A 13,308-nucleotide genomic window follows, 5' to 3' on the forward strand; every position below is an offset into this window, starting at 1 on the left:
TCTGGACGGCTTCGAGGAAATTCTGGTCCACCATACGACGTCTCAGGAGGGGGAAGCAGTGCACCACTAACACTGTGTACAGTGGGGATGGGGCGCTGCTGACTTCGACTCGGGACGTTGTGAACCGGTGGGCAGAGTACTTTGAAGACCTCCTCAACTCCACCAACACGTCTTCCTTGGAGGAAGCAGAGCCCGGGGACTCTGAGGTGGGCTCTCCTATCTCTGTGGCTGAAGTCACCGATGTGGTTAAAAAGCTCCTCTGTGGCAAGGCCCCAGGGGTGGATGAGATCCGCCCGGAGTTCCTCAAGGCTCTGGATGTTGTGGGGCTGTCCTGGTTGACACGCCTCTGCAACATCGCGTGGTCAACAGGGAGAGTGCCTCTGGATTGGCAGACCGGGGTGGTAGTCCCTCTTTTTAAAAAGGGGGACCGGAGGGTGTGTTCCAACTATAGAGGGATCACACTCCTCAGCCTCCCTGGTAAGGTCTGTTCAGGGGTGCTGGAGAGGAGGGTCCGTCAGGAAGTCAAGCCTCAGATTGAGGAGGAGCAGTGTGGTTTTCGTCCCGGCCGTGGAACAGTGGACCAGCTCTACACCCTTAGCAGGGTCCTCGAGGGTATGTGGGAATTTGCCCAACCAGTCTACATGTGTTTTGTGGACTTGGAGAAGGCGTTTGACCATGTCCCTCGGGGAGTTCTGTGGGGGGAGCTTCGAGGGTATGGGGTACCGAACCCCCTGATACGGGCTGTTCGGTCACTATACCACCAATGTCAGAGTTTGGTTCGCATTGCCGGCAGTAAGTCGGAATCGTTTCCAGTGGGGGTAGGACTCCACCAAGGCTGCCCTTTGTCTCCGAATCTGTTCATAACCTTTATGGACAGAATTTCTAGGCGCAGCCGAAGCGTTGAGGGGGTCCATCTTGGGGCCCTCAGTATTGCATCCCTGATTTTTGCAGATGATGTGGTGCTGTTGGCTCCTTGAAACAGGGCTCTCCAACTCTCACTGGAGCGTTTCGCAGCCGAGTGTGAAGCGGTTGGGATGAAGATCAGCACCCCCAAATTTGAAACCATGGCCCTCAGTCAGAAAAGGGAGGAGTTCAAGTATCTTGGGGTCTTGTTCACGAGTGGGGGCAGGAGGGAGCGGGAGATCGACAGGCGAATTGGTGCAGCGTCTGCTGTGATGCAGACGTTGTATAGGTCTGTCGTGGTGAAGAAGGAGCTTTTACCGGTCGATCTACGTTCCAACCCTCATCTATGGTTACGAGCTATGGGTCGTGACCGAAAAGAAGAGATAAGGTGAGAAGCTCGGTCATCCGGGAGGGGCTCAGAGTCGAGCCGCTTCTCCACCACATCGAGAGGAGCCAGATGAGGTGGCTTGGGCATCTGATTCGGATGCCTCCAGAAAGCCTCCCCGGTGAGGTGTTCCGGTCATGCCCCACCGGGAGGAGTCCCCGAGGAAGACCCAGGACACGCTGGAGAGACTATGTCACCCAGCTTGCCTGGGAACGACTCGGGATCCCCCGGGGAGAGCTGAATGAAGTAGCTAGGGAGAGGGAAGTTTGGGCTTCCCTGCTAAAGCTGTTGCCCCCGGGACCCGGCCCCGGATAAGCGGTAGATGATGGATGGATTTTCGGCTCCTTTTGGAGAGCCGGTTCTTTTGGCTTTGGCTCCCAAATGTCTCCTGAGTTTTTTTGTTGCTTAAATAAATGTAATACCAAAAATAACGTAATATTATGTGTAAAATGAAATACTAATGCAAAAAATAGACGTTATATCAAATATTTATTATTCATATGGCTTTATTTATATTCTTCTGAACATACTCAACATGGAGTACAACATGGAGTGCTACAAAAATAAAAACAAAGTACAAAGACCCATCTCAAAACAAGGTCGTCAAAAAGTTCCAATCTCTGAATGTGTATATTTATACGCATTTAACTATATACAGTAAAACAACATAAGTAAGCGTTGAATACCACACAACAAATTATAAATTAAAATTTGTAAAACAAAAAGAAAAAACAGCATCCAGGTAAAGGTTTTAGCTTGTCTTCAGCGAAGATTTGCATGAAGAAAAACCAAGTGCCTCAGCTTTGAGGGGTTGATCCTGTTTCTCCTCTCTGTTAATATTTGCCCTATTTTGGAGAAGATTCTCTCTGAGGGGACAGATGTTGCTACAACACACAGCCAACACAAAATGGCTGAAAATCCATTGCAATCATTTTACAAGGCCCGGTAGTCCAGAGGTTAGCACGTCGGCTTCACAGTGCAGAGGTACCGGGTTCGATTCCAGTTCCGGCCTCCCTGTGTGGAGTTTGCATGTTCTCCCCGGGCCTGAGTGGGTTTTCTCCGGGTGCTCCGGTTTCCTCCCACATTCCAAAAATACGCATGGCAGGCTGATTGAACACTCTAAATTGTCCCTAGGTGCGAGTGTGAGCGTGGTTGGTTGTTCGTCTATGTGTACCTGCGATTGGCTGGCAACCGATTCAGGGTGTCCTACTGCCCGGAGACGGCTGGGATGGGCTCCAGCACCCCCCGCAACCCTAGTGAGGATCAAGCGGTACGGAAGATGAATGAATGAATGAAAGATATCCTTTATTTGTCCCACACGGGGGAAATTTACAGTTCCTTGTCAATTGTGTTCTATTTTGCTGGTTTTATAACTTTTTTCATAAAGTGGGTGGTACATCTAGGCAGTTGTGACATTGCAGCAGCAGCAACATTGCAGACACACTAGCACCTTCATTAATAGCTGGTTCCCTTGCTTGTCTTTTCTCTTCAAATTGTACTGATGGGTGGACTTTTCTGATGTGCCTGTGCAGGTTATTTGTGGAGCCTGATCTATGGGATATTTTAACCTTGCACAGTCTACACGCCGCCTTTGAACTATCAATTCAATTGTCCATATTTCACTGCGTTTCCTATCCATTTCTCACCTTTCCGCTTTCCGTGTTGGTTTTTTTTCCCACTAAGTAGCTCTCTCGTCTCCTCGTCTGTCTTGTTCGTGTGCTGCTCAGTGTGCTGCTGTGTGTGTCTCTTCTCTAACCCCTCCCCTTCTCTAAACTGCAGTGTGTGTGTGTGTGTGTGTGTGTTTGTGTGTAACCCTCCACTTCCGTCTCCTAATTAGGAGCCGGCTCTAAGAGCCGGCTCGTTCGCGAACGACACCACTATACTCTTTGCATGCTGTATCATTCTGACATCCCTCGTTGCATGCCTGCATGTGTGGTGTCAAGGCCAAAAATACTGTGACATCATCAGTCATGATCTGAATGTAAACAAAATATTTGATGTTGTTTTCTTCCTTATTATTAGAAATCATTTAAATGAATCTAGATGATAATGTATGTGCATGTGAGGATTTGAATCAATCAATTTTAGATGAAGAATAAAGATAAAATGTCACATTGGCTGGAGCACCCTTGTTCTGATGTCTCTGCTTGACTTCTGTCGGACACATCATGAAACACACACACACAAAAAAAAAACCCAGCAACCACATCAACAACTTTACTGAGCAATCAAGTTTGTGCCACTTACCAGAGGTTAGCTCTGATCCAATGCAAACTTGTGCAGCCATAGAACTATGCAGTTCTGCTTACCTTTTACCTTTGATTGTGTATTTCAGATAGTGTAGACCAGGGGTGGGCAAACTTTTTGGCTCAGGGGCCTCATTGACTTTTCAAATTTGATAGACGGGCCGGGACAGCACAGGATAGATTAACATATCAGAACATATTAAACATGAACAGGACAAAAGTATTAAAGTTTTAACATACTTTTTAATGGGAGAAGTGTTGTTGCTCATCCATTTTAGCCAGTGCATCAAAGTCTGGTTGTAATCGTGTTCTCGCAATTCTCAGAACAGATCTGAGGTGTTTATCACTCATCTGGGATCTGTGGGGAGCTTTGTTGGTGTTTATCAAACTAAAAGTCTGTTCACACACATATGTCGAGCCAAACAACACCAGCAATCTCAGTGCCATCTTCTGGATGTTTAGAAATTTGGCTGCACTTAAAGAAGCATAAAACTCATCCAGTTTCAGGGAGTGGAACTTGTCCTTTAACATCACGTCACACTGGAGATCTATCAGTTCCAACTGCAACTCCTGTGGCACGGGTTTCTGAGAAGGGACATGACACCAGCTGAAGTGCCCTGTCAATTTTTCCTAAATCACAAAAGCGACGGCAGAATTCCTCATGCAGGTCATCCAGTGATTTTCTGTATTTTTTCACATGTTGTGCCTCCATTAACGTAGCCAGTGTGGGGAAATGAGCAAATGACTTGGCTGACATTTGCTCCGAAAATAAGATCAGATTGCTTTTGAAGGCTTTGACGTTTGCTTGCATTTCATGCACATACTGTTTTTTCCCTTGGAGCTTCATATTCAGTTCGTTCATATGTGTCAGTAGGTTCACAGTAAAAGCAAAATCACAAAGCCAATCTGTGTCATTCAGCTCAGAAAACCTGTCAAATTGCTCTAAAAATGAAATCATCTCCTGTTTGAGCTCCCACACACGTTGACATAATTTCCCCAAATTTACAGTAACCAGCGGGCATTAGAATGGTACAATAAGTCCGTGCGATCAGCGTCAGCTTCTTCAAGGAAATGAATAAATTGACGATGGTGAAGTCCCTCGTTCGAATAAAATTGACAAGTTTCACAACTGGCTTCACTACGTGGTCAAGCTGCAGCACGGATTTACAGAGTGCTTCCTGGTGAATTATGCAGTGTAGGAAAATTACTTCCTGCTCAAAGTTGTCCTCTTTCACCTTGTCCTGAATTCTCTTCAGCATCCCGATATTTTTTCCTGTCAGATTTGGTGATCCGTCTGTGGTAACGTTGATGAGCGTTCTCCAAGGTAACTTGTGCCTCTGTATGACCGCTGAGACGCTGTTAAATAAATCCTCTCCTCGTCTTTTTCCTTTCAGGGATTTCATATCCAAAACGCCTCCGTAATCTTGAAATTCTCATTAATCCCTCTGATAAAAATTAAGATCTGAGCGGTGTCATTAACATCGTTGCTTTCGTCCAGTGCCAAAGAATATAATGAAAATCCCTCCGCTTTTTTGTTTAGCTTGCTCGTTAAGTGTTTGTCAATTACTTCAATCCGGCGAGTCACTGACCTGCGTGATAAGCTAAAATTTTCAAATTTGTTCTTGCTCTCAGGGCATAAAATAGTTCCTGTCTCCAACATGCACTCTTTAAGAAACTCCCCTTCGGAGAAAGGCTTGCTGGCTCTTGCTAGTTTGAATGCCAGTAAAAAACTTGTCATCGTGCTTGCTTCTTTGATGGAAGTGGATCGAGTAAAGGTGTTTTGTTGCGCCTGCAAACTTGCTAGCAACCTGTCAGCGTTAACTGTACGTTCTTGTGTTGAAAGGTTGCTGGCGTAATCAGCATGCTTAGTGGGAAAGTGACGGCTGATGTTGTCTTCTTTTAAAACCACATATTTCTTGGCATATGTGACATACAGCCTTCGATCGGACTTCGGTAAAAAAAGTATTTAGGCGTCCATTCCTTCTTAAACACCTTTGACATTGCTGCAGATGGCTTGCGATCTAACCAGTAGAAGTAGAGCGATTACTGAATTGGAAATCTCTCTCTCTCTCTCGGCACTGCAAAATAAAGTCACAGCGCCACCTGGTGTTGAACGCCCATCATTGCAATTAAAAATGAAATAAATTGCAGAATTCACATCAAGCCTTGTACTGTATTCTGAACCAATCTTCGGCGGGCCGGATTAAAAAGCCCAACAGGCCGGATCTGGCCTGCGGGCCGTACTTTGCCCACCCTGGTGTAGACTTACAGACAGACACAGACTGTTGCTTGTTATAGACACTGCTCCTAATTGAGTCTTGTTGTGAAGTCATGGTTTGGAAAAAGTTCGGTGTGAAGGCGATCATTATAAATTAATATATTAGCCACACAGTTACATAATATATTCAATATTCAAGTTATGTAGAAATACATATGAACATGAATACAAACTTAAAAAAGCCCCACAAATTAATCCCTTCAATAAGCGCGTTTGGCCTGTTTTTATTTCGTAGTTCAGTACATATTGTATATTGTTTCACATTTATCCATCCATCCCTTTTCTGATCCTCTTATCCTCACAAGTATCGCATTGCGTGCTGGAGCCTATCTCAGGTGCCTTCGGGCAGTAGCCGGTTTTCACCCTGAACTTGTTGCCAGCCAATCGCAGGGCACATACTGATGAACAATCACACCAAGGGACAATTTAGATCATTCCATTAACCTGCCATCCATGTTTTTGGAATGTCGGAGGAAACCGGATTACCCGGAGAAAACCCACAGAGGCATGGGGAAAACATGTAAACCACACACAGAAAGGCCAGAGCGGAAATCAAACCCACAACCTCTGCACTGTGAGGCCAACATGCAAACCTGTCGCCCACCGTGCCGCCGTCTCACATTTAGTCATTTACAATTCCCTGTTTTGTGACAAAGAGAAATGCATTTTTTACAGCTAGTCCTCGGGCATCTGGGTCCCCCATTGATGTCAAAGCTGGCACTGACCCAGGATCCAAGGCCCCACGGGGAGGGTTTCAACAGGGTCAAGCCTTTCGGATGTTTCCTTTCTGTTCTTCAATGACATCTTCCTGCTTCAGGATACCTCTGGGAGCATTTAAGCAATATTCCACCTGGCCTGAAGAGCTGCAAGATAATTCTGAATGGCAGTTTCAAATTAGACCAAAGCACAGATGAAAGACAGGTGAAAACATTGAAGGTTTGGGTGCTTTTTGAAAAAAAATGCGTTTTGTACCCCTTGACTGTTTCCTACAAAATGATTAAAACCTTAGATTCCAGGGCCAAGTCTTAATGTACTGTGTGACTGAGATGCAAAACAAAAATGACATTAGTATGACATTAACAATCATTCACACATGATTCAAACCTATGGATAACTGAAATACCCAATTAAAAAAATAATCATGTTTTGGAAAGAAAGAGGAAGTCTGAGTGTCAGTGTTTCATCATACTGTTTGATTTTTCATTACAGTAAGTTTTTATTTCGCTTTGGCTTATGTTTTTTAAATTCCCTTTGGTTTAAATTCATTTTTTGGGTGAATGTGGATGAAAATGAACAACATTTTCACGATGGAGTTAGTTTTTATGAACGTAAAATGTAGTTTTTTAAATAGCACTTTTGTTGTTCATTTTATTTCATTAACCAAGAGTTGTTTTCAATTTAGGTATTTCATGAGTTTTCATTATCTAAAATAACCTTACTGAGTACCAATAGAAAACTTACAGAATCGTGGGGAGAATATGCAAACTTAACAGATGGTGGCCTGTGCTGAGATTCAACCTTGGGACCTCAAACCTATGACGGAGACGTGCTTACTACTAAACCACAGAGCTTCCTCATTATGATTTTTAACATTATTACATGATCTCGATTCTCAAGGATTCACTCACTTTTTTGCCTGATTTGCTCCAATACCTTAACAGCAGCTGTGTTTGTCGGGACAGGGTGCTAGGTGATATTCGCTGTGACTGATCAACACCACATGTGTATCCTCTCATGGGGGATTTAGTACAACACAGTCATGCATAAGATCAGCCCTCATGTTTCTGGACAATATCTTTCAAACTCTCATTTGAGGATTTTCTACTCTAGTCTTCCTAAATTTAGAAAGATTGTTGTTTCTGTCAAGAAGGCCTAGACCAGGGGTGCCCAAACTTTTTGGACCGAAGATCTACTTTTCGATCAACTAACCTCCCGGGATCTACCCTTACCGGCAAGCGCGCGCACACACACGGACACATGCACGCCATGATGAGAAACAGCCTGAAACGGAGGCATGCGATGCACTTTTGCAGCCTGTTAACTGGTGAATTGTACACCAAGCAAACTCTGAATGAGAATAATGACGATAAAAGATAGAGTGCAACAGCTCTGATTACAAGCTGCAATTTGCAGACTGCTGAGCGCAAACAACTTCCGGTGACGTAATCACGCACCACCATAAATTCAAGATTTACCTGCTTTATGTTATTTTTAAAACATTTTTTGGTGAAAATGAGACTGATAGGATGATTAGGGTGCAGCATACATTAACACAAAACATATATATTACTAACATGTACAAAGACACACAAATGCTTTTTTTTTCTCCTCGACACTCCTCAGATCTACTTGGGACCTGTCTTAGATCTATCGGTAGATCAGGATCTACCTAATGGGCACCCCTGGCCTGGACTGTTAAATGGGTATTTCCTTTTTGAGGTTGAGCTTGTTGGCATATGTCCAGCACAGTCATACTGTCCCATGAGTAATCATCAGCCATTACAATAGATCTAACGAAGCTAATTTGTGTCTTTCCTGTTTTGCCTTTATACGTTTCCCAGAGTTGACACTGATTCATACCTTCCTAATTGGCGCTCACTATGAACTACCACTCCAAATACCAGGGTAAGATACTGCTGATATGCAGGGATTCCACAGTGATCCCGCTGAGAAAGAGATTAATGGCTTCCTCTGTTGTGACTCTTTGGCATTACAGTACTCAAATCGAGAAGGTTACTTTCAGTGGAATTCCCCATGCAGGTTCCCAGGTCACAGGACAATAATACAGAAACGTTTGAATGAGTGTGTGAATAAGTGTGTGTGTGTGTGTGTGTGTGTTTGTATACTGTAAATACAAACACAATCAATATGCACAAACACAATGTGCACAGGGTGTCTGACATTGTAATTGATACATTTTTTCCACACAATTCCACTTTCCCTCAGACAATGCAAAGCACACATTTCCCAAAACATAATTAAAGTGATTTTTTTTTCATTTCATATGAAATAGTATTAATATTGCATCTACACAACTGAACACAGGTTTGAAAATAAATGACTGGATTTTACAGTACTGCAATGTAACTGACACATAACACGTATTTGTGTAAAATTAAGATCCAATGCCATACATATGAGGGCGGCCCGGTAGTCCAGTGGTTAGCACGTCGACTTCACAGTGCAGAGGTACCGGGTTCAATTCCAGTTCCGGCCGCCCTGTGTGGAGTTTGCATGTTCTCCCCGGGCCTGCGTGGGTTTCCTCCCACATTCTAAAAACATGCATGGCAGGCTGTTTGAACACTCTAAATTGTCCCTGGGTGTGAGTGTGAGCGTGGTTGGTTGGGTGTTCGTCTCTGTGTGCCCTGCGATTGGCTGGCAACCAATTCGGGGTGTCCCCTACTGCCCGAAGACAGCTGGGATAGGCTCCAGCACCCCCCGCGACCCTCGTGTGGATAAAGCGGTTCGGAAGATGAATGAATGAATGCCAACATAGTTTTAATTCTTTCAGAGGCATGTAAAAGTCAAACATAATAATGTTCCTCTGGCTCCCACTCACCTGCTTAACCTGAGGCTCGGCATATATAGCATATGTGTGAATCAAATGTAACAAAACAAAGACATCTCCCGATTACAATATGAAATGTGGACACTATTGCTGCTTTCCCATACAGGATTTAATTGTTGTTCAGCACGCACTCCATTGAACTCCATTTGGTGAACACATTTAACTAAGAAACAAAAAAAACTCTCATCAGTCGTCAGTCAATCTGATCAACCAACAATCAGACTCAGCTAAACCGGTAAAAGTGATTGATCTGAAGCAAGTTAATGTGTCTAAGAACGTTCTACAAACATCATGATGGAATTGCAATATTGTCAACTATTAATTCTTTTATTTTATATTCCAGGAATGAGTAAATAGTTAGGATTCCTTAGTGGTGAAGCGCACAATGCTACAGTCCTTCCTGTGTACAAGAGCATTGTTATGAAATTGGCCATGTTTGACTATGAACATGAACTGATCACCAAAATATCTCTCGGCTTTATTCTTAACTTTTCTCAAGTTAATATTAAAATACACAGAGAAAGAGTCTTTGGTTGTGCTGTGCATGGCTTTCCTCAAAATAGCAGGACATTTTCAGTCCCAAATAAGGAAGAGTTTTATCGAGAAGGTATTTTTCTCACCGCCCCTCCGTGCATTTTCACACAATATCGGCTGTCTTTAACCTGTAAAACAAAGAAGGAAATGGTTGTCAGTCAGATAATTTCACAGCTGCAATGTTCAGACCTATGCAATGTAGCCTACTGTAGGCCTATATTTCTGCTATCCAAAGAAAACATTGGCAGGTTCAATGCAAAGACAGAGGTCTGGAGTGAAAAGAAAATGTTTCCTTTAAAGACATTTTTAATAGTTTGATGGACAATGCTTGTTATCTATATATATATTGCGCGTCGTCCCGCACGCGGTCTGTCCTTCCGTCTGTCCCTTTTCAAAACGTACCTACTTCACCGCGCCGCTGCGCGCAGCCACTGCGCCGCTCAGGCAGTGGCTCACTACGATCGCGCGGGCATCTTAGCGAAAAAATGTTGTCTACCCACCAGCATTGCAATGAAATTGTTAGTTATTTAGTAGAGCTAAACATCTCTTTATTTTCGCGATAAGCAATGAAGATGAACAAAAAGTTGAACCAAGCAACAACACTTTTGTGGGCCGAAGGCCCACCTTACCAGCCTTCCGCAGGAAATAGCTTATGAGCCGCCCGGAGGGCGGCGAACCAGCTAGTATCTTATATTCTAAATCCATGTTCAGGGAATTAACGTAAACTGTATTAATTGAAAATGATACATTTTCCTTAATTGTTCCTTGTGTACCAGCACATTGGTAGGTTTACACATGGCATGATTAATGACATATACAAAGCCATTGTAACAACACCGACATTTATTTGTACTGTACCTTTTTTGTACAGAATAGGAAATGCTGTTGACATTCTGGTTTTGCTCCTCTGGCTATTTGATGTCATTCTCAAAAGTAGATTAGACTCTGACACGGATATTAAATATAGCCTGAGGCTTGTGTGTGTGTGTTGTGCGGATATGAGTGCGAATGCAAATTTCAATTATTACCCCTTTTCGCTGTTTGCTGAGGCAGAATGTGCAGATGCTCCGGGGCTGCCCGGGGTCTCCTCTGCCCCTCACCTCCTTGTACACGGCGCTGAGACATGGCGCGCCGTCCTCCCTCTCGTCGCCCACCACCAGCACATTGGCCAGGTGCGAAATATAGCTGGACGCCAGACGCAGCGTTTCGATTTTGGAAAGTTTTCGGTCCATCGGTTCCGTGGGAATGAGCGTCCGTAGCGCGCTGAAAGCCGTGTTGACGTTCTGAGTCCGGTGTCTCTCTCTGGCGTTGGCGGCGTTTCGCTGGTGGACCACGACCCCGCTGGTGCCGGGCACTGCGCAGCAGTTGTAACCCTGGTCCGTGCTGCCTTCGCTCTCGCTGCGGTTCCCTTCTTCCTCGTCCGACGTCAGGGTCAAGTCAACGGAGAAAGTGAAGCGATGAGCCGACATCGGCCTGAGCATAGTGAAAGCCATAGCGCCGAGAAGAGGAAGACCGCTCTCTTACTTTCCAGTTCAACATCTGCATATAGACAGGAGCAAAGTAGGCTTACCCAGCTAAATGTTTGGTCAGCCGCGCCCGATTTCACGTTTCAAGAAGATGGTGTCTGAGGATCTTCGAGGGCGGGGTGGGGGCTCTGGAGAGTCACCCACTTTTTTTCTCCTCAAGTTAAAGACAGCATACTGCAGTGGTCACCAACATGGTGCCTGCGGGCACCAGGTAGCCCGTGAAGACCACTTGAGTAGCCCGCCAGTGCCTGGACATTGTGATTTGCTAGTAGAAATTATGATTTAAAAATGCAAACATTGGCAGTACTGTGAGACATTTCGAAACACGATCAAAGTCTGACAATTTAAATCATCAAGTATTAAAAATAACACTTACTCATATTATTGAAGGTATTTTGGACAAATATGTTATTTCAGACGTGTATCAATTTGGTAGCCCTTCACACAATCGGTACACATGAAGTTGCTCTCACCCTCAAAAATGTTGGTGACACCTGGCATACTGTAATCGTTTTAAAAATGTCCCCATCTCTCTCTCTCTCTCTCTCTCTCTCTCTCTCTCTCTCTCTCTCTCTCTCTCTCTCTCTGTCTCTCTCTGTCTCTCTCTGTCTCTCTCTCTCTCTCTCTCTCTCTCTCTCTCCCTCTCTCTCTCTCTCTCTCTCTCTCCCTTAGTGAATGTGTGTGTGTGCGAGCACCTGTGTGTTGTTATCCATGTCTGTTTAATATTTTTGGTGGAGCTAGATGAAGATAGGCAATCTATGGCCCGCGGGCCAAATCCGGCCCGTTGGTACACAATTAAGGTTCAATGTCAACGACTGCATTCATTTCATTTGGACTTGTAATGACAGGCATTTCAACGCCAGATGGCGCAGTTACTTGAAGTTGCAGAGCATACGGAGGAGACGATACGGAAGCCCGCACCAGCGCCAAGTCAAGCAAATCCCATTCGATATGACGGAATAAGTGTTTCTGTACCGTTATTTTCTAACATTGGATCCAAAAGAGCAACATGCAAGTGACTCTTTATTGCAGTCAGTTTTACTGGAATAGCGAAAATGTTTATGTCCTGTAGATCATGGCATCCAAATGAAGAGGAACAGTAATGGCCGTGGAAGAGAAAGTGAAGTGTATCTGATTAAACGAAGAGGGCTACAATGTATGAAACATTCAGGAGACGGTTGGAGTATGAAAGACTCAACTCTACAAGACTTTGAAAAACGAGGAAGCAATTCTTGCTCAGTCCGATTCTGGCTGTTTCCATGCTCAGAGTGAATTGCTTGCGGCTTGATGGACAGTCAAGTAAATAAACATTTCCTGGAATGGTTTGACTGTTATCGTGCGAAAAACCTTCCGCAAACTGGACCACTAATAAGAGAGCAATTGAGTTCCATAGCGCTAAGACTTTGAAGCGTCCCGTGGCCAGGTTCAAAAGTTCGTTGCACGACAGCGTCGCAACGCTTACTGTGGTGATTGAGGGGAGGTAAAGTTCTAGACCAAGGGTCCCCAAACTACTACATTTGACCCGGCCCTATAACGCTCCTGTTGTCCTTGGGTCAAAATGACCCGTCACTGTGTTAAAAACGCCCCAAAAACCCTAAATGATAATTTTTTAACTTGAAATTTTATGACTTTTCCTAGATTGTCCCCAACTGCAGAAAAAATGAAATGTTGTTTTTATTCACATTTCCATGGAAGCTGTACAAAAAAAGTACAAAGGTGGTCTTCGGGGCAAAATGACCCATGACGCAAATAGGGTTGAAATCAAAGTCACAAAGTTATTTACACACCATAGAATGTTTCAGTGTTTTAGTTGTGTCTCAGATCAATTAGTAGAACACGTGAACAAGACGGTAGCAGACATAAACAAG

General features: G+C 44.3%; 3 protein-coding genes across 4 annotated transcripts in view; all 3 read right to left on the minus strand.

Annotated features, from left to right (window-relative positions):
• The window catches only part of LOC127607151 (uncharacterized), a 186,687-nt gene that overhangs the window by 140,902 nt on the left and 32,477 nt on the right, over window positions 1-13,308 (minus strand). The window lies entirely within an intron of this gene.
• LOC127607121 (uncharacterized) overlaps window positions 1-13,308 on the minus strand; it is a 160,840-nt gene that overhangs the window by 128,127 nt on the left and 19,405 nt on the right. The window lies entirely within an intron of this gene.
• Window positions 9,297-12,676, minus strand: LOC127607174 (transcription factor 15-like). 2 transcript variants are annotated; one of them, XM_052075318.1, is made up of 3 exons: window positions 11,485-12,676; window positions 10,943-11,387; window positions 9,297-10,042 (listed from the first exon to the last, which is right to left on the minus strand). In XM_052075318.1, exons 2-3 carry the CDS (start codon window positions 11,381-11,383, stop codon window positions 9,977-9,979), a joined length of 507 nt encoding a protein of 168 aa, XP_051931278.1. In that variant the 5' UTR covers window positions 11,384-11,387; window positions 11,485-12,676; the 3' UTR covers window positions 9,297-9,976. The 2 variants fall into 2 exon arrangements, with proteins under 2 accessions (XP_051931278.1, XP_051931277.1); XM_052075317.1 differs by having other exon boundaries at window positions 10,943-12,675.

The sequence above is a fragment of the Hippocampus zosterae genome, chromosome 9 (genome assembly GCF_025434085.1).
Source record: "Hippocampus zosterae strain Florida chromosome 9, ASM2543408v3, whole genome shotgun sequence".
Lineage (NCBI taxonomy): Eukaryota > Metazoa > Chordata > Actinopteri > Syngnathiformes > Syngnathidae > Hippocampus > Hippocampus zosterae.